General features: G+C 37.9%; 1 protein-coding gene across 1 annotated transcript in view; it reads left to right on the forward strand.

The window, feature by feature from the left end:
* The window catches only part of MAN2A1 (mannosidase alpha class 2A member 1), a 183,476-nt gene that overhangs the window by 35,671 nt on the left and 120,642 nt on the right, over positions 1-27,163 (forward strand). The window contains exon 4 of the mRNA XM_003404736.4: positions 10,985-11,156. Coding sequence (XP_003404784.2) covers positions 10,985-11,156 — 172 coding nt within the window. The remainder of the gene's footprint in view (positions 1-10,984; positions 11,157-27,163) is intronic.

Raw genomic sequence — 27,163 nt, forward strand, 5'->3', positions numbered from 1 at the left:
AAAATAATTTTCTGTTGTGCATTTGCAGTCCTTTTGCAGAATTTTTGACTCAAATTAATTATTAGATTTTCAGCCTTTTTTTTTTTTTTTTTTGGTAAAATTAAGAAAATAGATTTTTGCATTTAGCATTACATGATAATTTGAAATGAAAGAGTTTGTTTATGTATCCTTATTCTAAGTAAGTTTGTCAAATAGAATAAAAACGTGAGGAAATCATAGTGTAACATATTAAAACTTTTGTTCAAATATTGTAAAGTGTGGTCATAAGAAGACAATTCTGGTCAATAAGAGTTGGGTAATGCCCATACAGGTGGGCACTACCTTCCTGGAGTGGTCAGTAAGGGGAGAGGTTTTGTATGTGGTCAGTAAGGGGAGAGGTTTTGTATGTGGTCACAGTTTGAGGAATGCTTTCTTCTGTTTAGCTGCAGCAGGATAAAGTGGGTTCTTTGGTTTTGGCTACCATGAAGGGAAATTTGAGTTGCTGGAGCTATAGTATGAGGAAAAAGAACTGAAAGCTAGCATTCATTGCCTATCCTGCATCAGGGGAGCGCCAGGCACGTGCTATTTTATGTAATCGTTTCTGCAATCCTGAAAAGTGGCAAGTTAAACCCCATTTAACAGGTGAAGGCAGTGAGGCCAAGGTTGTTGTCAGGTGCTATTGATTCTGACTCATAGTGAACCCATGTGACAGAGTAGAACTGCCCCGTGGGGTTTTCTAGGCTATAATCTTCATGGGAGCAGGTTGCCAGGTCTTTCTCATGTGGAACAGCTGCTGGGTTCGAACCATCAGCCCTTTGGTTAGCAGCCGAGCACTTAACTATTGTACTACTAGGGCTCCTTGAGGCCAAAGTAGTTTATGGTAATTTGTTCAAGATCATTCAGTTATAAATTGGCAGAGTCTGGTGAATTGAAGCTCAGGTTTGCCTGATTCCAAAACTCATATTGTTTACATGTACTGTACATCCCCTTAAAAGACTTTATTTAGTCCAAATGATTCTATTTCTTTCCTTCTTGCATTAGGGGCAGTAGCCAATTTAGCACATTTATCTGGACTTAGAATTAATTGGGCTGTCAGATTTAGCAAATAAAAATACAGGATGCTCAGTTAAATTGGAATTTCCAATTAAAAAAATGAATTATTTTTCACTGTATGTATGTCCTAAATATTGCATGGTACATGCTTATACTAAAAATTTATTCCTTGTTTGTCAGAAATTCAAATTTAACTTGGCATTCTGTATTTTATCTGGCAACCTTAGTTGTTAAGAAAATGGTAATGTTTAAAAGTTAAATATTTACATGGTTATTTAGAATTCTCTTTTTAAAGAGAACTCTGGAATTGGTGTATTGAGGTTCCTTGTTAGAGGAAAGAACTCCAGATGGCTTGGGTTCTCATTGGATTGCATTCCCTGAGCAGCACACAAGTGAAGCAGTGTGTTAAAGATGTAGGTGATCATGACACGTCTCTCTTGATTCCCCTCATTTTGGTTACCTTTTTCTAAGGTGAGCCTGTCCTTAGGCGAGCATGCTTCAGAGTTTACCAATCTCCTGGAAAGACAAATAACTGCCAACACTTATGGGATTTACTGTGTTACAGGCACTGGTCTAGGCACTCTACATAAATCTATTATTCCTTGCCTCGCACAGGTCCCTGGGTGGTGCAAATAGTTTGCACTCAGCTGGTAATCGAAAGGTTGGTGGTTTGAACCCACACAGGTGGCACTGTGGAAGAAAAGGGTTGGAGATCTGCTTCCATAATGATTACAGTCAAGAAAACTGTATGGAGCAGTTCTACTCTGTAACACATGGGGTCACCATGAGTCGGAATCAACTCCACGGCATAAGACAACAACAGTAGGAACTCCTCACAGCACTTTTATGGCAAAAGTCTTATCATTACCCTCATCTCATGGATAAGAAAACTGAGGCGCAACAGAGGTTAAGTAATTTGTCCGTGGCAGAGCTGGGCTTGAACCCAGGATATTTGGCTCTGGAATCAGGACCCATAACCATTATTTAATATTGCCCGTTGTGGGTTACACTTACTGAAACCACAGGCAGGGCATTTAAGAGGAAAGTCTTTTAAGGGTTTCCAAGTGAAATGTCATCCGTTTAGTGTTATTAATTATAAAAAATGATTTTTACTAAGTGTCTTGCAAAAATAGACAGCTTACCGCACTATTTCCTATCCTTGTTTCCTTCTGATTTTTTTTTTTTTTGTTCTCTCCTTATTCAAATGGATGTCTTTGTCCTTAAATACTACATTAGTACATGAGATGGTGAGTGGTTTTCCTCATGGCTATATTTTTTACAATTATGAAATTATTTAGAAGCAGTATTTTCTAGTTTTAAAGCAATTTCTTCTAGAAACTTTGATAATTTTTCCAGCATTTGCCTGACCATAAGGCAGAGTAGCCCCCTCATATACCCTAAGAGTAATCCCTTGAGGAGTTCACTATTTCTGTGACTTTCAATAATGTCCCTCGTATTATGGACACTATTATTTCAAACAACCAAGTTCTGTTTGGGGGAAGACTTGTTAGGCCTGAAGCGACCTCAGTCGGTGATAGTTAAAAGATGCTTACGGCTGGAGTCCTTAACATAGGGGGGAAATTACATCAGCACAGATTTAGAAATTAATTTTGGAAGTTGATCTCACAAGTGCAGGTATCAAGTATCAAGGTATGCAGTCTTTTAAAGGAGACTTGGAAAAGCAATATAATACAGGGTCACAATTGGATACTACACTGACGCAGCTGCCGCATATGAACAAAACCCCAGCTGTGCTGACAGTCATGCAAATGGGTGCTTGTGATGTGGGATGAAGTTTCCAGTGACAGCATCTTACATGGATTCAAAAAGTGCTGTATCTCCAACAGCTTAATGGTAGTGAAGATGATATGCTTAGAAAACTGTTATATGACACTGAATCACCTGGAAAAAGGTTAGATGATTTTGGAAACTTGAGTTCAAAAGCATTTAGAAGAACCAGCAGGTTTATCTTCTTCAGTCTTTGGAAAACCTCAGCCTCGCCTTCGACTCTTCCCTTACTCTCTTCTGAAAACTTTAATCGGTTTCTAAATTCTATTCTTGTTGTCTCCCTGGCCCCTTATTTCCCCATTTCTGCTTCCATTGCAATCCTTAACCACCCACTGCCGTCCAGTCGATTCTGACTCATAGCGACCCTATAGGACAGAGTAGAACTGCCCCATAGAGTTTCCAAGGAGCGCCTCGTGTATTCGAACTGTCGACCTCTTGGTTAGCAGCCATAGCACTTAACCATTATGCCACCAGGGTTTCCTTGCAATCCTTAAACATTTTTTTTTTTTAAATGGCTAAAAAAAAAAAAAAAAAATTGCAATCCTTAGCCATTTTTTTTTAAACAATTATTTTAGTGGTCTCATTTCCTGTTTCTCTGCTTCTCCTTTACCTTTTTAGTCTATCCTTCATCATTACTATAGTTACTTCTGAAAGCACAGATCAGGAATATTAACTTCCTTCCTCAAAAAGTTTTCGGCAAGAAACAACAAGAATGCTTTAGAAAGATTTCAGTGATCAGACGCCCCACTTCTATTTCTGTCTTTTTTCCCTGCCATATTTCCACCATGTATGTTGAGGTCCAGCCGTACCCAATGGCCTTCTGCTACCTGAGATTGACACATAGCTTCATGTCTTAGTATCTTTTCCATGAGCTCTTCCCTCTATTTGGAATGACTACCTTTTCCCTCGAGAAGCTCTCTTCTGCCCATCTGGTCGGAATTTACCATTTCCTTATCCCTACAGCATTTTGTTCCTATTTTTACTGTAGAGTCAGTTTTCATTTAGCTTTGCTTTGTTGCTTTGCCCTTAGTAGATGCCTAGTACGTGTTTGGGTGAATAAACTGGACATTAATTGAAACTCTTCCACAGTTTATCAGGGGGAAGAACAAAGTTTAGCTTATGATACAAATGTTGGAATTGAAATTAATCAGCAGCATATTTGAATTATGGTAATACCAGTTAAAAGTGTATGTGGCCCCTTAAGTAAAAGACTATGTTGCAGTCAAATTTTGAAAGATTTGAGGTGTGATAAAAGAAACCTGTTGTTCATTTGTTGATAGAGAATAACTTAATTACTAAAGTAAAGAAAGTTTCTTTTTCATGAATCTTGTTTGTATTTATTTTTAAATTTGAAACTAGTATCATGTTAAGATTAAAGTAACAGCTCCTTCAGAGGCTGGAGGAATCCCTGAGACTATAGCTCTCAGACAACCTGCTAACTCAGAGCCGAAGGCACTCCTGAAGTACCACCTTTCAGCCAAAGATTAGACAGGCCTATAAAACAAGCAATAACACACATGAGGAACATGCTTCTTAGTTTGATCACGTATAGGAGACCAGATGGGCAACACTGCCGAAAAGCAAAGACGAGAAGGCAGGACAGGACCAGTGGATGTGAGGAACCCAGGGTGAAAAAGGAAAGGGGGGGAGTACTGACAGAACCCGGGAATTGTAAAAAATGTCACAAAACAATGTGTGTATAAATTTTTGAATGAGAAACTAATTTGCACTGTAAACTTTCACCTACAGCACAATACAATTAAAAAAATAATTGAAGTAACAAAACTTAAGTATATTTTTTAATGTTTAGTATCAATATGTTATCAGAATATGATTTTTTGACTCAAAATCTTTTCATGTTTTCCTGAAAGTTGGTGCTTACTTAATTTTTGAGTGGAATGAATGTACTCATTAAAAAAAATTATTACTATAAAAGTTAAAGCTATAACAATGTCACAATGATTTGAGGAGCTTTTTTAGCAATGGGTATTTTAAATTGTCTTAGGGCTGACAGAGCCTTTTGAAATATAAAGGTTGGTCAAAGATTATTAGGTTAGCATTAGAACAGGCAGTGAACGTGTTAAAGCTAATAGTGTAGTGTTTGCCTTTGGTTTCATTTCTAGTTGAAGTAATAAATTTGTAGGTATATTCCACATACCTTTTTTTAGTCTTGTTGGCCATGCATTTCACTCATCTGTCAATTATTGAATTCTAGCTCTCCCAGGCTTTGGATCAGATGCTGGTAGATTCATGAGAATTGGTTGGTTTGAAGTTTGGGCTGTAGGATGTGCCTAGGCCGGCTTCTAAAATTTTCAGGGCCTGGTCCAGCAAAAGCACACGCAGGCCCACATCACTTTATGTCTAAATATTTGTACGTTGTAAATCAAACTAATAAATTGCTAAACAAAATAGGTACTTTCCTCCTATCTGAAAAAATATTTCAGTGATCTGGAAGCCAGGTGTGGATTTAGACTGCTTGGACTCCGAAGTTCTCCCCTGGAACATGGTAGCTTAGAGTCAGCTGGCCTATAGGGCAGCCCACTCCCTTTCCTTTCCTTTCCTTCTCCCAGACCCAGCCCTGTTCTAAACTGGGGAGCGGCGGGTGGGGGGCAGATATTCTTCAGATACATCCCAACTCTCTGTGTACACCTTCCACGAACTGCAGCCCCTTGGTCACTGCCCAGGCTAGGGAAGTTTTACCTTGCAAGGTCGAAAGTCCTATTGAGTAGGAATTTATAGGTGGGCCCTGACAGACTCCAGAAACTGGCTTGGCCACAGAATTCTGGGCTTTGGTACTCTGAAGGGCAGGGCAGGGCCTAGGTGGGCAGGTTCCTTGGCCCTGTGGACCTATCCTTTGGAGAGGGGTGTGTTCAGAGGCAGAACAGGGAAACCCCTCTGGAGTCCAGGGCTCAGTACCACAGCATCTCTTGCCCAGCCTGTTGCTTTAAAAATATTAGCATAGCGCCCATACGAAAATACCTTGTGGGTGGAGGGTGTGGTTGGCAAACAAACATAGAAGCAAAACCAAACCAAACCCAGTGCCGTCAAGTTGATTCCGACTCCTAGCGACCCTATAGAAGGCACACATTATTTGTGTAAAAATATGGTAGAATTTTCAACATTCATTAGCATACTTTAGAACTTAATTTTTTTTAATGATAAAATAGTGCTATTGAATTTGCCTTTATGTGGGTTTGTAGAGCTTTTAATTATGCATACTTTGTTTTAAATTTTTCCTGACTTATTTAAAATAGCTAATAACTGTTTTATGGGTAGGAGGTTTGAGTCCACCCAGAGGTGCCTCAGAAGAAAGGAAATCTAATACCAAAAAAATTAGCCATTGAAACCCTATGGAGTACAGTTCTACTCTGACAAATGTGAGGTCGTCATGAGTGAGAAATGACTCTGTGGCAATGGTCATAAGAGATAATAACATTGAAATGTATTCTTGATGCTCTTCTAGCCTTGGTTCAATTTCCAAGTATATTCACAGGAAAGAAAAAGGCTGTGAATTGACCACTTAAGGAAATCAGTTTGCAACTCAGTGTCCTAAGATTATTAAATCTAGAGGTAGGAATATACTTTTATGTCACAAAAATTCATCCCATACAACTTTTCATAAAATACTGTCTTTCTGATTAGTCTCATGCTAACGTACAATTGTAGTTTTACTGTAATTTATAAAAAGAAAGAGCTAGTTCCGTGTAAAAGGGAATACTTGATTACTCTATTGTATAAGAGCAATAAAAGCTAATTTACTGTTATATTACTCAATATTGAAAAGTGCAAGAGGCTATCTTTTAGTTCATTCTTCATTAATTGTGCTATATTGTAGTGATATTAGTAGCTATTATAGATGAGTTTTATGGAAGGTTTTTCAGTTGGCATCTCTGAGCTTGGCTCTTGTCTCTCGTAAATATCTTTGACGTATTTTCTGTCCAATTGTTGAAGGGCGGATGAAGTGTTGAAGGCAAAAATGGATTGATCAGTCACTGTGATTCCTCAATGAAAACTCCTGTGATAAACCATTCTTTGAGATGGTCGTAGTTCATAACAAATTATAACTGATCAAAATAAGTAATTGTTCTTAAAAGAGAAAAGTTTGCTTATCAGTCCTCATAAAGGCCATTTCTTCTAAATTTAACTTTTATGTTAGATTATTGGAATTTTATTATTAAATTAGTTTTGGAGGCATTCTACTCTTCATGGTTCTTTAATTTAATTAATAGCCAAATAATTAGAAATTAGTTTTGATCTTTGTTAAAATGTAGGTAAAAGAAATATGTGATGCTTTAAAGATGATAATTCTAATAGAGCCATTTAAATAAGTGACATTGTCTTTGTTGCACGTATAATAAGCATGCTACAGATGTGTGTAACTTAGGAACATGTGGGCTCAGCTCCATCTTGCGATACGAAGACAGCTGTCATATATTACATTAAGTATTATGATAGTGGAAACCCTGGTGGCCTAGCAGTTAAGAGCTATGCCTGCTAACCAAAGGTTGGCAGTTCGAATCCATCAGGCGCTCCTTGGAAACCCTATAGGGCAATTCTGCTCTGTCCTGTAGGGTTACTATGAGCTGAAATCAACTCAGTGGCGATGGGTTTGGTTGGTGTTTTTTTTTTTTTTTTTTGGTTTTTATTATGATAGTACTTGATAAAGTAAATTCTTCCTATGTAATCTTTGTTTTCTGTTTGGTAATAACACTAACTTGCTCTAAGGCACAGAGTGAATTCTGTGTAAATTGAGATTTGAGGTAGCCAGTATGTTTAAGAATCACTGTCTAAGTAAGATATTGCATTTTTGGTATAATGTTTATGTGGCATAGTATACAGGTAGTCCGACTTACAACATATTCAAGTTACGTTGAACCATACTTAACGACTGTCTTTTTTTTGTACATCTTATTGTTAGTAATATGTACTACATACAGTGTTGCAGTGCATAACTTGCCCATGTTATCATTCGTATACAAACTCCCAAAGACAAATAAAGATCAGATTTATGAAGATACTGATAATAAAAGATAATAATAATGAAAGCTAAAAGAAAAAAATGAGATATTCGACTTACGTTAGAACTGATTTACAATGGATTCAAAGGAACCTCGTTGCTAGTCAGGGACCATTTGTAATTAAATGTGTTAAATAAATTATGTAGTTTTCAATACCGTTTTTATCTCCCCTTTTACCTGGTTGAGGAACCCTGGTGGTGCGGTGGTTAAGCACTCAGTTGCTAACTGAAAGGTTGGCGATTCAAACCGTCCAGCAGCTCCACGGGAAAAAGATGGGGCAGTCTGCTTCTGGAAAGATTTAAAGCTTTGGAAACCCTATGGAGCAGTTCTACCTGTCCTATAGGGTCTCTATGAGTTGGAATCAACTTGACGGCAGTGGGTTTCGGTTTACTGATATGGTGGTAGAAATGGGAAAGGGACAATTAAAGACGACGATAGCTAGTCTTTATCAGGTGCTGTTATATCCCAGGCTCAGTATTGAGCACTGGACATTTTTTAACTCAGGAGTTTTGGCATGGTTGGATTTGTTTTTGTTTTTGCTTATCTCTGGGAATTCAAATGTGAATCCTGGCTCAGTGCCCTGGGCCAGGGCTCCAGATTAGGAGTTTCTCTGAAGCAAGATGGGATTCTTTGCAAACCACTATTTCATTAGAGACCTTTATACAAGGCAAGTTATAGAGTAATCTGTGTTTAGCTTATTATAGTCTTTCTGTAGGTACAGGCTTTTCATTTAAACCTGGAAAAGCTGAATATCCAAGAAGCCTTCTTTGGCTAAGGAACCCTGCTCCTAACCAAAAGGCTGGCATTTGAAACCCACCAACTGCTCCTAGGGAGAAAAGACCTGAAAGTCCGCTCCCATAAAGATTTTAGCCTTGGAAACCCTATGGGCAATTCTTCCCTGTCCTATAGGATCTCTATGAGTTGGAATCAACTCGAGGGCAAACAACAACAAACAATATTGTCTTGCTTAAACCAGCTTGAAAGTGCCCCAGAGCAAGAAAGTCATATAGAGAATATTTTACACTGTATTTTTTTTTTGGCTCATAGGTTCATGAGCCTGTCATGTTGTAGGTGCTCAGTAAGTATTTGTAGAATGAATGGATGGATATTTCGGTTAAAGCAAAAAGGATAAATACAGTTAAAGCTGCAGTGCCTTTTTTAGAAGCTGATATTTGCTTTGCCGGCATGGTTTGTTTTTTCTGCCCTAGCAAATTTTTTTTTTTTGGCCAGTGATTATAATATGCATTGAATGTTAATTTAAAAGCAGACAGGTAAAAGGGACAACCAGCTGGACCCTAATATTTTAGTCTTCTTACATGTTAGAAGTACAAACAATAGAGCTGTAGTTCTGCTTGAATATGGAGAAATGCCTCTTCTTGTAAGACTTCATAGACGGGAACAAGGTATTCTCCAAGGTGTCCACTCTGCCTACCGCCAGCAGGTGGAATTTGTGGCTGTGGACGTTTTTGCCTTGGTCGTTCCTTGCGTTGGTTAGTAGTAGTCTGCCATGTGAGGGTTATATTTGGAGATAAATCTTATAAAAAATTTTTTCTTAGAGCCAAATTGCCAGTGTCTTCAGATAAAATTATCAGAATAGTTGTGATTTAGTAGAAAAAATCAGAGAGCCAAGCTATCAATATCTATACTTTTTGAAAAAACAAAAAAACTGCATAGATGTGTCTGTATTTGCCGTTTGACTAGTCTCAATTTGTGCTTCCAAACAAAAGGAATGATAAGCAACTTTCTGGAACTAGTGCCTGTTGTTGGCTGAATTCTATTTCTCAGTAGTCATATCAGGGTTGTCATTACCTATTATTCTGCTGCTAGGTTTTAGATATAGATTATATTTTTAATTTGCTGTTCCTGATTTTAACTTTTTTCATGGGTAGGGGCTTTATTTATTTAGATAGACTTTAAAAAAATTATTTTTGTTGTTGTCGAGAATATACACAGCAGAAACATACACCAGCTCATGTTTCCACGTGTACAGTTTAGTGACATTGATTACGTTCTTTGAGTTGGGCAACTAGAGACCAGTTGTCCCTTGGATGACCGCTTGCATGCTTTTAAGACTACAGGCACTGTGCAGTGAACTAGGAGATAGAACAGAAGCACTAAATATGTTATTAGTCCACTTAATTGGGATATCCCATGAAGCCATGACCAAGGAACCAAATCCCATAAGCTGGTTGGTTGGTTGTACATAAGCAGCCTTGGCAGCAAGTCTTTTTTTTTTTTTTATTGTTGTGAATATATCTGTCACACAACTTTTGCTGGTTCTACTTTTTACAGGTGTACAACTTATTGACAGCTATTACAACAAGCAGCTGGGCAACTGGGTTGGTACTTTTAGATGTGGCATCAGAGGATGCAATTTTGATCCCATATCATGAGAGCAATATTGTCAACTTGTTCAGATTTTTAAGATTCAAAAATTCCTTAAAGTATAGATAAATTGTGAACAATAAAATTATATACTATAATTATGCTACCCATTGCCATCAAGTCGATTCTGACTCATTGCGACCCTACAGGACAGTAGAACTGCCCCAAAAGGTTTTCAAGGCTGTAATGTTTAAGCTGCATCTTTCTCCTGTGGAGTGGCTGGTGGGTTCGAACTGCTGGCCTTTTGGTTAGCAGCCGAGTGCTTAACAACTGCTCTATCAGGGCTCTTATAATTATGCTACCCACTCATTGCCATCAAGTCAATTCTGACTCATAGTGACCCTACAGGACAGAGAGGACTGTCCCATAGGATTTTGAAGGAGCGGCTGATGGCTTCCAACTGCCGACCTTTTAATTAGCAGCTGAGTTCTTAACCACCATGCCAGCAGGGCTCCATAATTATGCTAGACTGTAAATCTCTTTTGGCCTTAAACCATGTTTTTCATTTCTCGCATTTCTTATTGGAGTTGGTGCAGTTTTCAGAATACTTTCATCATTTCAGTGTTAGAGTGTGACTTTTTTGAGTCTCCTGTCCACTCAGATTGATTTTCATTAATTGAAAACATTTGCTAAACTTTAAAAATGTGTCTTTATATGACTGAAACATCTAAGAGTATCCAGAGGTAATGCAATGGAATGTGACTGAATTGAAATCAGATATATGAATCAGACCTTTGTGGTGTATTTGTGTCTTGATTTAGGTTGGTTGAAGACTTTTGATGACTACTTTAGAGACAAGACTCAGTACATGCTTAATAACATGGTCATAAAGCTGAAAGAAGACTCAAGGAGGAAATTTATGTGGTCTGAGATCTCTTACCTTTCAAAGTGGTGGGATGTAATAGATACTCAGAAGAAGGATGCTGTTAAAAGGTTTGTTTTAAAACTGTTTTTTGACATTTGGTAATATTAAAGATTAATTGTGCTACAAAACAAGTATTAGATTTTTTAGAAAGTGAAAATTCTAACTATTACATCTGAAACTTAAAATGTTTCTTCATATCTTTTCTTCTTGATTTTGGTTCATTTCTGAAAATGTGAATAGAAATTTTTCCATTGAAATCTTTATGTTCCAACTTTGTCCTGTAAGTGGAATTACTGAGTCAGAGGGGCTCAATATTTGAAAGTTTTTTTTTTAAAGCATCTTACCAAAGTGATCCCTGGAAAAGTTGTTTCCGTATATTCTTCCATCTTCCATATAGTCACATACCAGTTTCTCTGTCTGTTGGCCAACACTATAATGTTTAAAACCATGGCCAATTTAGTGGTCGAAAATATTTTAACTTGAATTTTTGGTTGTTTATAATGTTGCATTTTTTCTCATACATACAGGGTAAGTACTCATTTTTTGTGAATTCCTTGATTATGTACTTTTTCTACTGACTTATAAGAATTATATGTATATATGTATCTGAACTCTTATTTCTTTCAAGTTTCTGTTTGTTTTTAATTCCTAGTGCTTGATACACGGAAGTTTTTAATTTTTATGTATTCAAATCTACTAATCTGTTTTCTTTTTTTTATTACCTTGGCTGTCATATTTAGAAAGGTCATTAACAATTAGACATGAGGTAGTATGTTTTCTCCCACTTTAATTTTTTACCATTTACTTTTTTAAATCCTGACATTAATTTTTTGTATGGTCTCATGGTGGTTCTGTTCACCATGTTCTTCACTTCTAGGAGTTAAGAGTTATCTCAGTGTAAATTGCTTACTTTTATTTATTTAACCACACGGATTGGAGCTGTCTCAGTGTCATCTAACAACAACAACATACAGCACTTACTATGTTTATTAGTCCCTGTTCTCAGTACTTTACAAATATTAACTAATAATCCTCACCGCGATCCTGTGGAGTAGTTACAGTTTTACATCCACTTATTTTACAGATGAGGACACTGGCTTGCCCAGAGTCGCCCTCATGGCAGTGTTGATATTCCAGCCCAGGCCGTCTGGCTCCAGACGGTGTGCCCTTGGAGGCTGTGCTGTGCTGCCTGCCTAAGAATTAAATCCTTTTCTACTGATCTGGTGTGCTGTCTTTATTTTATTTTAAATATGCATTGATTTCTGGGCTTCTTGACCTATTTCATTTGACTTTTCTGTTTCACTGTACCATACCATTTTAATTATTGCAGCTTTGTGATACGTTTTAACTTACAGTGCAAATCTTCCCTTTGTCTTTCTTTATTGAAACATTATTTTAATGAGTGATATTTAATTTTCCAAAAGATCTTTAATTAATTAAGTTCTTCCTACCCCATCAAAAAATTTCTGTGGATTTGATGGAAATTGACATAAACAGTTAAAAGTGATTTTCCATCATTATCCATTGGAGCATTTTTTTGTTTGTTTGCGGTAGCGTGCATAAATGCTTACCAGGCTGGCCAGGAAGCTGCCGTAAGTAAGGGTGGTAGGCCCTGGGGGTACTGGAGTGAAGCCAGAGTAACTACCACATCCAAAGAGGGTATCCATTCTTCTATGCCAACCACATGTTGCCACGTGAAACTGGGTTGTCAGGATGTCCCTCCAATTTTTGAAGACAAAGTGGAGCTAGAAAATGCTGTGTAAATACCTTAACTTTTAAATGTAAATGTTAGCAGCTAATTTGCACACAGATGCACATACACGCAGTCAAACATAAGACGTTGGCATTTCTGAAGCCTACTGCGTACTAGCTATCTACCGAGTTTGTAACCTTAAAATTAAGAACTGTCCTGTAAAACCAAGTGGAACTGATGTTTGTCTTGTAAATCATTCTTTGAATACGTTTTAAGGTTTTTAAAATATTTTTGGTCTGTTTAAGTGTTACGTTAATCCTTGAGTAGAAATGCTTCATATTTGCTAAAAGAATTCTTCATTTTATGAAGATTTCACTGAGATTCTTCAGATATTTAATATTTATTACATCGATAGTTATTTTTGCTCTCTTATTGCTTGTTTTGGGTATCTTTTTTTTTTTTTTTAATCTTGATTAGCGTTTTTACTATTTTTATGGGCTTTTGTCTTCCCTTTCAAAGAACCTATTTATATTTAACCTATTTTTACTTTTGACCTTTTTGCTTTTGTCTTTACTAACACCTTCTATGTGCTTTCATTAATACTTAATACCCAGTTCATTTGTTTTAATAAGGAACACATTTCTGTGTTTGCCTTTTTGTACTGTTCCTACTGCTTTTTAAAATTTTTATGTGTAATGTTCTCATTATTGTATTTTTTCCCTAAATAGTCTATAACTGTACTTGTTTTCTCATTTACTTGAATTTTAGAGAATGATTTTCAATATCCAAGTGGTATTTTTTTCTCAGTTACACTTTAGATATTAAAAACTAGTTTTATTGTTTTATGATCAGAGTATGGACTGTACAATTTTTATTCTTTAGGATTTTTTTGTGGTTCTCTTTGTTCTATAGGAATGAAATTGCACATAAACAAATGAGAAATTAGTTCTCTAATATAACAAAGAAGATGTTTGTAGTATAGAGAGTTTGATAAGTGTCTGCTTATTCAGTATTTTACAATTGCTGTGTATATTTGTGTACAGTCATTTCTGCTATAACGCAACATACACACTCAAAATCACTGTGCTGTGCAAAATTGTGCAATAAAAACCACAGGACTTTTGGGAAATAGGTGGTAAGAACATCATCAGTGATACATTAGAAAAAAAAAGATAGGAATGTATTAAAAGTGCCAACACAGTTTTGCATGTGTTAATGGTTGAGAAATACGTACTATACTAAATATGTCAGTTTACCTTGAAAAAGATACAAAGTTTGATTGTGGAAGTGAGCATCAAAGCGGTATAGCTTATGAGTTATTTTGAAGCAGGGGAGGAGGGTTATATCTGAAATTGGGCTGAAAGTTGTACATCATATGGGGATGGGTGTGGCTCTAACATGGTGGTGAACTGACAGAAGTAGCTGGTAGTTGTTTGAGGGACGTGCTTTGTGTGTCTTGTATATAGCTCAGTTCTGGGTGCAGTTTTCTGCTTTAACAGACTGTTCTATAGGAATGAAATTGCACGTAAGAAAATGAGAAGCTTGTTCTCTAATATAGCAGTCACTTTTAACAAATGCTCATAGCCAAAACAGTCCTTAAATCAGAACTGGCTATCCCTGCTTTTTGCTGCTGTTCCCATCAGCTTCTTTTTATTCTTAGGTAGTTTGTTTTATGTTTTTTGTGTTTTAAATTCAGTACATAAGGGTTCATGCCTGATCTTTGCTTGCTTCTTCATCAGTTCATTCATTCATTTAACAGGTACTTATTAGACACATACTGTGGAGCAGGAACTGCTAACTTCTGCTTACTCTTGAGCTGGCATTTCTTTTTCTTCATTGAAAACTGTATCTTTCATCATTGACAAATTGCCGTCTCTTCTTTTAGTGACTAGTATCAATATCACTACTGTTCTTTTGTTGTTCATTTGTTTGGATTTGCCTGGGCTGTGTTCTCCTTTTTGCTTAAAAAAAAAAAAAAAACCAAAAGCCAAAAAAACATTGTCATCAAATTGATTCCAACTTATAGCAGCTCTGTACTTTAAGGACAGTCAATTTAGGGTGATAGTTAAAAAGGCTGGGTACTGGGGCCGGTCTGCATAGGTTCAAATCTTGCTGCCTCCATCTACTGTGTGACTTAGGGTAAGATACTTAACCTCTGTATGCCTCAATGTCTTCATTTGTCAAGTGGGGATAATATGGTTAAGAGCTCGGCTGTTAACCAGAAGGCCAGCAGTTCAAATCCACCAGGTGCTCCTTGGAAACCCTATGGGGCAGTTTTACTCTGTCCTATAGGGTCACTATGAGTCGGAATCGACTCGACGGTAACCGGTTTTTTATTGTATTCAGTTTTTATGAAGATTGAATTAATACAAGTAAAATGCTTAGCACAATGGCTGGCATATTATAAGTCTTCAATAAGTATTTGCTGCTCTTAATATTTTAAATTTTATCTGCCACTTTGATATTTCTGGAAGACACTGTGTACAGTTTTGAGTACAGAAGTCATTCCGAGAGTCTTCATCTTTTAATGGGAGATTTTAACCGTAAAACTTATGTTTTATCTTCTAGAAAAGCTTCCATATATAATGCTTCATTGAAGATAACCCAGTTTTTTCTCTGCCTAGATGTGTTTAGGATTTTTTTTCTTTATTTATGAAATTCTAAAATTTCACTGTTACGTATCTAGGGATATATAAATTTTCCATTAATTGATTATTTCTCTTAATTTGTTTTAGAATTCAGTTATCTGATTGTCTAGTCTCTTTTGCATATATACTTCTATTTACATTTCTGTGTTATTTTTACTGCATTTTGGGAGATTCTTCCTAAGGTCTTTTTTTTTCCCTCTGATTCATTCTTTTAGTATTGAGCCCATTCTTTTATGACATGGAATGTTTGGCTTTAAACTGTTTTTTTATAACTCATTAGTTCTGTGTTCTTTATATGTTGCCTATAAGTCCAAATATTTTCCCCCTTTTTATTCATTCTTGAGTAAGAACTCTAGTCACGCCTGGGGTTTGTCCTAAAACAGAGAGCATGTAACTTACCTTGAATCCGTTCCTTTTCTAACCAAATACTTTCCCTTTCCTAGCAGCGGATAATAGTTAATTCTGGCTGCCAGCATCCTTTCCACCTGGTTTCCTCTCACACACATGACTCAGATCCTCCATCTTGCTGCCCTCAGTCAGACAGGTCAGCTATGACCTGAACTCAGCTAATCAGTGTATTATTTCCCAGTACTTTGAATTGTGAGAGAGTGAAGCAAGGGCGGACAGATGGACGGAAGGGATGCAGAGGGGGAGGTTCCAGGTCATTCCCTACAGCACCTGTGCATTTGCAAAACTCTGTGTCCTGCGTCATGGCCCCTGGGGTCCCCACAGCAGGGCCCCTCAGTTCCTTCCAACCCTTTGTTAAGCATGGACTTGCATCCTGCACACAATTCTTTGTGCCCGGTGCTGTCCTCTGTATATTTCTTCTCCAGTTCCTGTTGCTTCAAACCGGAAAGCTAGCTGATACTTTTCTCCTGAGATCCCATGCTGGAGAGCTGGATCCTAGAAGATGACATGAGCATCAGGGTCCAGCAGCCGAGGATGGTGCCCAGGTTATAAGTAGGACTGACTGAGGGGAAGGGAGGATCTGGGTTTGGAGAAGATCCAGAGAGGGAGTCCCCCATCTAAGAAGTGTCTTCCCTTTGGTGAAGCTGCTGAGCCTGGGTTCAGCTTTCTGTATCTAGTTTTCTTTTTTGTGTCCTGTAAGTTAGGTGGGAAGAAAGGCCTGGCTATCTGCTTCCAAATATTAGCCAATAAAATCCTTATGGGTCATAACAGAATATTGTCTGATAAAATGCTGGAAGATGAGCCCCCTAGGTTGGAAGGCACTGTATAATAGCTGCTGCAGTGGACTCAGACATACCAGTGATCATGAAGATAGTACAGGACTGGACAACTTTTTTTTTTTTTTTTTTAATGCGTAAGGTTGCCATGAGTTGGAGCCGACTCCACAGCAACTAAGAACAAAACTAGGTAGGGTATGAGGCTGTCTCTGAAGGTGCTGTTTCGTAGAGTGTAGGGCAGAGCCCAACCATCCCGAAAGGAAACTGAGCCTGTTGCCTGCTGTGTTAGGTAAGGTGAGGCTGTGCTTGGCTTCCCTTCCGGGGTGGCTGCATTCGGAAGCTGCCCTAGCATATGGGGAGAGGGGCTCCTGTAGGGTGGGGCTCACTTCAAGCCTTCAGGTGAAGAATGGAACTGTGATTAGTGGCGTTCTGAGATTCAGCCTCGCCTTAGCCCTTGTCCCTTCACATTAGGGGCTGTAGACAAGATTTCCTTAGGATATTCTTGATTGTGACTTGGGACTCCATGCTGATCTTCATGCAGGAGAATTGCAAGTCAGTACTTCTTGAATTCTTTAAGCTTCACTTGCACTGCATCTACCCGAATTGCCACCAATTTTATGTCAGTGGATGGCCCTCTTCTCCTGGTTCTACGTGGATACAAATTTTTATTTATTTTGTTTTTAACCTGTTCTGTTTGCCATTTTCTTTAGGTCAAACCATATGAAATTCCTGATATTTGCCCACTTTTGATGTACAAAAATGGTAATTTCATATGATTCAACTCAGTGTTATGGATAGAAGATGGTTAAGGTGTGGAGGGAGGGATTGCAAATTATAGTCTAATGCTCAGCCATCATTTTTCTGCAATCCCTTTTGGGAGCTGCTCTCTTGGCATTGAGAAATGTTCTGAAATATAGGCCTGTTCCTTACTGATACTATTTTGCTTAAAGAAAAAAATTGTTTTAGAGCCACATTGGGGCAAATGAGTTTTGTTTCTGGTCTTTCCCTTCCAGCTATAACCCTTCACTCATGTTCATTTATTTGTAGAACTAGAATAGTAGCATTTTTTCCTACTTATTTGAACATACACTCTTAGTGGTCCTTGCCCAGATGTATTTGTGTGTGTGTGTGTGTGTGTGTGTGTGTGTGTCTGTGTCTGTGTGTGAGAGAGAGAGAGAGAAAAACTTAATAGATTTTTAGGTATGCTTTCATTATTTAAAATTCTGAGCTTGAACTAAGTGCCATTACTGATAGAATTTTTTCGACAGTAGGGTAATGCTTATGCAATGACTTGTTTTTCTTTTTGAAGATGAGTCTATGGATTAAATGTCTGTACTCAAATTTGCAAGCTAGCTGTTGCAGTGCAGAACCTGTTAATTCCAGCAGAGTCCATGTAAGCTTTCATTGTCCCTGAAGAATACCAATTGATCGTGGGAACTTAACAGAAACATAACTCAAATGATCCCCATAATCTATTCTAACAATGACTTGTTTGATTCTTCCCCCCGTGGCAGCAGTATTCAGTTCTGTAAGCTTTTTAAAAATGAAAATCTAGTTAACTAAAGGGAGATCCATGTAAACAACATCTAGTTTTTTTTTTTTTTTTTTTGTGATCCCAAGTAATTTATTCAATTATAGCTGTGGTACCTACTTCTAACACAAATCCAGTGGATTAAAAGAAACCTCCTTCCATTAAATACTCAGCACATTTTCTGTCTGTACTTGTTTTCTTGGAAAATAACTTGTGTGTTAACATTCATTTTACTTTGAGGCTTCATATTGAATATTTTTTGGATAAATGCATTTAAATACTGCATGGTGTTTATACTACATCAAAATGTAAGTCCTTATTCAGAGTCAAGCAGCTGAAACATTAACCTCAGCATCTCCTTTGACTAGCACCCAGCATATTCCATATTCATTATTCTTCTCTGGGCTCTGAGACATTACAACAGTTATTACGTCTGCTTCTGCTCTTGAGGCTGGTGCTCAATGGAGTTTTTGGAAATTAGAGCAGTTTGTGTGTTTCCCAAAGTCTTGAGCAGCTTCTCTATGCAGACATTTTAAGTGGGAAATACGGCCCTAAATATGAGCTGCGTGGAAGTGAGCAGAGGAGGAAATAAGAGATGATGAAAAAGGAATGCTCAGCAGTGCGGAAATAGAACCAGGAGTTGTTAGTTTCCTGTTGTTGTTAGTTGCCTTTGAGTTAGTCCCAACTCATGGTGACCTTGTATATAAGAGAGCTACAAGCTACCCGGTCCTGTGCCATCTTTGTGGTCTTTGCTGTATTTGAGCCCATTAGTTTCCTAGAGCTGCTGTAACAAAATATATGAACAGGGTGGCTTAAAACAACATAAATCTATTCTTTCACAGTTCTGGAGGCTAGAAATAGAAAATGAAATACAAAATGAGGGTGTCGGCAGAGCTGTGCTCTCTCTGAAGGCTGTACGCAAGGAATCCCTCCTTGCCTCTTCTAGTTTCTGGTGGTCCCAGGTGTTTCTTCGCTTGTGGCAGCATCACACCAGTCTCTGCACCCGTCTTCCTGTGTCTTCACGTGGCCATCTCTTCCATTTGTGTCTCTTGTCTTCTTTTCTTATAAATACACCAGTCATAAAGAGATTAGGGCCCACCCTGATAACCTCATCTTAACTGATTACATCTGTAATGATGCACTTTTCAAATAAGGTCACATTTACCGGTACTGGGGGTTAGAATTGAACATATATTTTGGAAGGACACAATTTCAGCCCACAACAAGTACCATCAGTTAATATTAAAAAAACAAAACAAAACAAAAACCCATTGCCATCGAGTCGCTTCCGACTCATAGGAACCTTATAGGACAGAATAGAAACTGCCCCATATGGTTTCCAAGGATCGCCTGGTAGATTTGAACTGTTGACCTTTTGGATAGCCGCTATAGCTCTTAACTGCTATGCCACCGGGGTGCCATATTGCTTGAACTCATTGCTATACCAAGAATGCAAACTATTACCTACTTTTTCTACCATCCTCTTACATCTTTTTATCTAGGTTTATAGATAAGTGAACTTTATCCTCTCTTAACTCTGCCCGTTTGCTTATTGAAATAGGGGAAATATTTGTAGTTTACTTTTTCAAATAATAAGAATCCAAATTTACTGAGTTGCCCTAGAAAAATGTACCTTTAGCGTTCTTATACAGGCTAATTTATTATGCATTTTATACAGGTCAGATTTTATGGCATTTTACCAAAGGCTACTGTAAAATTGACAGAACGGTGAGATGTTAGTATGTCTTGTGGTGTTCAGTGTAAATTGCAAATTTGGAGTGTGTTTAGAGCCAAAAGATACTTAGTATTTCATCAAAAGAATCAAAGCAATGTATTACCAGTGTCTAAAATAAGGTCAGTAGTTGAAGTAGCAATGTACATTTGTATTAGTACGTGTTCTAACCCAGAGATTCAATGATGGAATTCTTGGCCTCTTACACTGGAGACTGGGTTTGATTCCTGCCCAGTTCATCTCATATATAGCCATCACCCATCTGGCAGTGGAGGAGTGACTGTCACCATGTTGCTGAACAGGCTTCATTGGAGCTTCCAGACTAAGATGGACTAGGGAGAGAGACCTGGTGGTTTACTTCTGAAAATCAGCCAGTGAAAACCCTGTGGATCACAACGATCCGATCCACAACTGATTATGGGGATGGAAAGCATTTTGTTTCCATTGTAAATGGAGTCACCATGAGTTTGGGCCGACTTGACAGCAGCTAACAACAACTGCATTCTACCCCAGTCCTTCTAACTCCAGTTCATCTTGAGTGAAAATGGCTCTGGTTTACTTCTACCTCTCGTTTACTTCAGCTGCTGGCTTCCGTTTACACCATGGGTCCTAGTAAAGGCCACGACGGACTTCTCAGTTGCTCCATTCGTTGGGTACTTTGTGTCTTCAGGGAGGAGTTGTTTGCAGTATTGACACTGACCACTCCATTCTTGAAATTCTTTTCTCTTTGGCTTCTATGATCCCAAGCTCTTTTTCTCCTGGTTCTGTTTCTGTATTGCTGAGCATGTTTTCTCACCTCTTCTTATTTCCTCTCTGCTCACTTCTTTAATGTCTTGGTTCTCCAGTATGGGGGAATACCCCTTGGTCCTTCTCTCTCATTTTGTGTGCTTGTCCACACTCTTGTTTCAGTTACCGGCAGTTTGGGCTACTTCTTGATCTAAAGCTCCAACCTAGATATCTTTCTTCTTCCCTAGTTAATGGTTAATCGCTGCAGCTAAAACTTACTGGATGCTTACTATGTACTAAGTATGTTCTAAGCACTTACATTCAGTCAATCCTCCAGCATTCCTATGAGTTAAGAACCTTTATTATCCTCATTTTACTGTTGAGGAAACTGAGGTAGAGGTGCTAGGGAACATGTCCAAGGTCATCCAGTTTGTAAGTGTGGAGTCAGGACCAGAGGAAGGCAGCCTTGTCCCAGATTCAGTTCTCATAACAACTGTGGCACCAGCCTTTCAGTCTGCTGTTTGTTTCACATGCAGTCAGTCCCTAAACCAAAACCAAACCCATTGCCGTCGAGTCTATTCTAACTCGCCCTATTAGGACAGAGTAGAACTGCCCCATAGAGTGTCCATGGCTGTAGTATTTATGGAAGCAGACTGCCACAGCTTTCTCTCGTGGAGTGGCTGATGAGTTCAAACCACCAGCTTTTTGATTAGCAGCCCAGCACTACCCACTGCACCCTCAGGGCTCCTCACTCAGTCCCTATCAAAAACACAAGAAAAGGAGCTTTGGTGGCACAGTGGTTAAGAGTTCGGCTGCTAACCAAAAGGTCGGCAGTTCAAATCCACCAGGCGCTCCTTGGAAACCCTATGGGGCAATTCTGTCCTATAGGGCTGCCGTGAGTCTAGATTGACTCGATGGTTCTTTTAAAAAAAAAAAGACCTTGTCAATTCTGCCCCTTTAATAGCTCTGCAGTCTGACGACTGATATCCATCCCTATTGCTCTTGTTTTGTATTGTTATGAAAATCTCTGTCCAGTCTTCCTTTTTCCAGCTGTGCCATTTCTAAGTTGTCTTCCATTTTACTGACAAAGCTATGCTTCCAATGTGTGAATCTGGTCATGTTCCTTCTTTGCTTTAAAATGCTGCAGTGACATTTCATTGTCAAAAGCTGAAGACCAACCTCCTTTGGCTGGCACATACAGACTCTTCTGTCTGCTTCTTCCTTACTTGTCCACCTTTGTCTTTAATCTCTTCCTGCCTCACAGGAACTATGTGGGTGTCCTCAGACACATGTTATTTCATAATCCTAAGGAATTTCCCCATACTTCACCTTGGATGTTTTTCTTTTTGTGCATTATATAATCTCAGTTCTACTCATTTTTTAAGACTCAGCTGAAATATTAATTTCAAAGCCTTTCGTTATTTACCCTGTCATTCATTCAAAAATATTTACTGTACTAGGCTCTGGGCATACAGGAGGTGAACAAGACCAACCTGGTCCCATCCTAGGGGCAGAACAGGGAAGACATATAAACACAGTATTACAATGAAGGAGCCTTGGTGGCACAGTGGTTAAGAGATGGCTGCTAACCAAAAGGTCAGCGGTTCAATATACCAGCCGCTCCTTGGAATCCTATGGGGCGGTTGTACTCTGTCGTCTAGGGTTGCTATGAGTTGGAATTGACTCGATGGCAACGGGTTTCGTTTTTTGGTTTATTATAATCAAGTGTTTTCTTCCATGTGAAAGGAGGGGATCTAGGAAGGCTTTCTGAAGCAAGTAGTATTCAAGCTGAAACCTGAACGGCACTAGCGTTAGCCAAATTCTTAAGGGGGTGATACAGGGGATGGGGAGGTATTCCAGGTTATGAGAAGAGAATTCTGATTTATGGGTCAGAGTTTAGCAAGAACACAACATGTTGAGACACCTGGAAGAAGTTTATTATGGCTGCAGCCCTGGGGGGAGGGGACATGTGCACAGGCCAGGTAATGTGTGATCATCAGGGAGATGCAAGTTCAAACTACTAGTAGAAACTAGAATGGCTAAAGTTAAAATGACCGACGACCTCAAATGTTGATGAGTATGTGCAGCGACTTGTACATGTTGCTGGTGGGAATGCAAAGTGGTACAACCACTTTCTGAAAACCACGAAAGAGTTTTCCAAAGTTAAACGATAAACCATATGACCCAGCAATTCCGCTCTTAGAAATTTACCCAAGGAAAATGAAAACATGTCCACAAGAAGACTTGTACACACACTTTCTTAATGTCTTTAAACTGGAAATAATCCAAATATCGACCACCAAGAGAATGGACTGAAAATTTATGGTATATTTCTACAATGGAGTACGTACTACATCAGTAATAAAAAATAATGAACTACTGAAATGTGCAGTAACACAAATGAACCTCAAAATCACGTTAAGCAAAAGAAGCCAGACCAAAAGAATAAATATTGTATGATTCCATTTGATGAAGTCTAAGAATAGACAAAATTGATCTATTCATTTATACAAATCAGAATGTCAGAATGGTGTTCTTTTTAGGGAGGTGGGGGAATTGATTGGAAAAGGGCATGAGTTGATGGAAATGTTCTGTATCTTGTTTTGAGAACTAATTACAGGGGTAGAAACAATTGTCTGAACACATCAAACTGAACACTTACAGTATGTGTATTTTATATGTTACTTCTATCTCAGTTTAAAAAAAGATGTAAAAAAGAAATACAATACAGCCATAAACATAATGATGTATGTTTCTACCTGTTGACATGGAAGCGTGTTCATGCTATAGTATTAAGTAAAATAAGTTGGTTAAAAACTGTCTACCATAACCGCTTGTGCATTACAGCAAGACATTAAGAGTGTGTTCTTTTGTTCTTCAAACTGAAGTACTTTCTAATTTATTTTGATTGAGCATTTTCTAATTTGGAAAAATGACTGAGGAAATGAAGTAATATTTACGATACAGCGAAATATTTAAATTATACTCCCTGCTTATTAAAATTTTATAGAAACTATTGATTCAACCATCTAATATGAGAACTGTGTTTTTAATTTCATGGCCATCTTAAGGAATGGTTTTGTTAATCTTCAGTGCATAGGAGAAATCACGATATAGCATTTAAGGTTAGAAAAGTTTTTTTAAATTTATTTTTGGATATATGCCTAAGTATATAAAGGGTCCTCAGTGAAAGGCAAGGTGACTGGCATCTTCTGTCTCCTTGTCTTCTGGTTGTTCTCACAGGAGGTAGCTACTGTGACTATCTCTCGTTCGTTTTTCCAGAGGCATTTTATAGATATACAGGAGAAGGTATAGTCCCCGCTTGATGTGTGTAGATGTACGTATTATACAAACGATAGTGTCCATGTGCAGTGTGCTCTGCCATACTTTTTACCTTTCAGTAAAGAGAGGCTCTTTTTCTTCTTAAAGGCTGCATAAAAGTCTGTTTTATGGATGTGCCTTAATTTATTTTACTAATCCCAACTGATGTTTTTGTTCTTGTCGTATGTTAATGCATAGAGTGCATCCTTAATGTATACAACGCTTTCATTTTTTCTCAATACTTTTACATCTTTTCTCACTTTTTTTGAATGTTTATGCATATGTGCATTTTAAAATTAAATAGCTACTGTCAGCAATATGTGATAATGCTTAGTTCCACACATCCTGACATCACAGCATGTTATCCAACTTTTCGATCTTTTCTAATCTGATAGGTGAAAAGTGGCATCTCATTGAAGTTTTAATTTGCAGTTCCTTCTGGATGAGGTTAAATTCTTTTCACATTTTTAGGAGCCAGCTCTTCGTGAAATGTCTTTCATCTTTTGTCTGTTTTATTTGTGGGTTATCGGCGTACCCTTTTCTTACAGTTTTATACTTATATGGACATTGAGTGTTATATGGAGAATGAAACAGACATGATTCCTGCCCTTATGGAGCTAACAGTCTTTTGGGGAAGGAAGACAGTAAACATACAAATATATAATTACATTTTGCCATAAATTGGATGAAAGAAAAGCATTTGATTTTATGAAAGATACCATAATTTAATGGAGTTTGGGTGGGATGTGGACCAGTGAGGCAACTACTGGGAGAGAAAACATTCCAGGCAGAGAGAGAGCGTGGATAGCGAACGGAGAGAAGACAGGGATGGCTGGAACGCAGTGAGGACAGAATGACAAGAGATGACTAATTTGCCATCGATCCCACATACTCTTAAGTCTTTAAAGAAAGGTGTTAATAATAGTTAAAAGTATACAGTGAGTTTCCCCAATTATTACGCGAGGGGTTTTTAAACAGATCTTATTTTTACTCTCTTACTAGACATTGCCCATAAAAGGGACGTGAATTGGATAATCTGATAAGTGGATGTCTTTAGGCTGTAAATTGATTCATTGGGGACCTCCCACCTTTTGGAATTTTCCATTTAACTAATTTTTTAAATTTAAGAATGAGTTCCTGTACGTCATCTTGTATTATTTCATATTTCCCCAAATGTGTGATTACAAAGTCAGCTGATTTTCTCTTGTGAAATTAATTTGTGATTCTTCGAAGCTCACTAAATGATGCATTGTCTGCTACTAAGTTGTCTGCAACGATTTCCCCATTAGGGAAAAAAAGCTCCTTGACTGTGTCCTCCTGTGTGTGATCAAATTCCAAACGTGATGGTTCTACGTAGGGGGAAGTGACACTCAGAGAAAATGATTTGCAACGTTTTGTGCTTTGCGTTAAATTCTTGAGTGTAAATTCTGCGTCTTAGGCAAAGTGAGGCGTGACAGATACGCTCAGCTCAATTTTGATCAGTTATTTTCTTAAGCTTTTTATTCCAAATTCTCCAGTATGTTAAAATAGTAGAAACATAGGAGTATGTGAATGTCTTTTAGCGGTAGTTACAAGTCAGCTCGCCATTTAAAAAAGGGAAACAGGGGAGTTGGTAATTTTGAAAGTTAGTACCTGGTTTTCTAATTTCTGGAAAACTGTACTCCTTAAAAAAAAAAAAAAAAAAAAAATTTTTTTTTTTTTTTTTTAGTACTTTAATTCCCTCATTTTCGCTGTGTCTTTTCACTTTCTTCAGTGTTTGTCTTATATGCCTTCACAACCTGTGTTTGCCTCTAGATTTTGTGTTTATTAGAAAAATCATTACGTATACTTGTAAAAGTGGGCCAGAAACCAGAGCACCTCTTGGTAGAAACAAAGAGTGGGGTGGACACGTCTTTTTTGATTTTGTATTCCCATGCCTATCAGAAATACAGCTCAACTGATGCTTGTGGAACACTTGAATGAATAGAAATGTAGAAGCATTCTTATTTTTTTGGATTAAAATTTTCTCTGGATATATGTATTTACTGTCTTGATGGTTTTTTAAAGTTTTGAATGCCCAGTTGTAATTTGTTTTAATTTTATTTTTGTCTTACCACTAACAATAATGGTTTTATGCATGGTATCTTTTTAATCTAGCTTTTCTGTTACTCTTTATTTTTCTAAGTGACAATTTCCTAATGTGTTGTTTCTATAAGGAAAAAAGTCCTTGTTTTTTGTACCTATCACTAAATAATGATGATCATTACCATGCTTTTCAACAGGTCTTGTTGTTAGGTGCTGCCGAGTTGATTCCAACTCATGGCGACCCTGTATACAACAGAACGAAACACTGCCTGGTCCTGCACCATCCTCACAATCATTGTTATGCTTGTGTCCATTGTTGCAGCCACTGTGTCAGTCCATCTCATTGAAGGTCTTCCCCTTTTTCGCTGACCCTCTACTTTATCAAGCATGATGTCCTTCTCCAGGGACTAATCCCTCCTACAACATGTCCAAAGTATGTGAGACGCAGTCTCGCCATCCTTGCTTCCAAGGAGCATTCTGTTTGTACTTCTTCCAAGACAGATTTGTTGGTTCTTTTGGCAGTATTCTTCACCAGTGCCACAATTCAAAGGTGTCAGTTCTTCTTCAGTCATCCTTATTCATTGTCCAGTTTTTGCATGCATATTAGGTGACTGAAAATACCATGGCTTGGATCAGGTGCACTTTAGTCCTTAAGGTAACATCTTTGCTTTTCAACACTTTAAAAAAGGTCTTTTGCAGCCAGTTTGCCCTATGCAATGCGTCTTTTGATTTCTTGACTGCTGCTTCCATGAGTGCTGATTGTGGATCCAAGTAAAATGAAACCCTTGACAACCTCAATCTTTTCTCAATAGGTGGGTCAACAGTTTTCCTCATAGTTCTTTGGACCATTTCTCTTTTTCATTATTTCATCAGATATTTAAGTGCCTGCCACATATGTTCTGAATATAGGCGTGAACATGCAAACTTGGCACTTATGTAATTTCTGAATTTGTTTTTTGGTTGAACAGGTCATACAACAATTGCTCTTGCCTAACAAAGCGAGCATTTTACATCCAACCAAACTTTCCTACCTGTAAGAGTCTTCTGGTTTGTAGTCTGGTTTTTACCATTCTTATGTATGGCTTAAAGTGTGATGGACTAGGAAAAGTGGGTGGTTTTTAATGAAATAGGATTACTTATTCATCTGATTATTCTGTTAGGTGTCCAGTCATTATC

The sequence above is a fragment of the Loxodonta africana genome, chromosome 2 (genome assembly GCF_030014295.1).
Source record: "Loxodonta africana isolate mLoxAfr1 chromosome 2, mLoxAfr1.hap2, whole genome shotgun sequence".
In the NCBI taxonomy this organism is placed as follows: domain Eukaryota; kingdom Metazoa; phylum Chordata; class Mammalia; order Proboscidea; family Elephantidae; genus Loxodonta; species Loxodonta africana.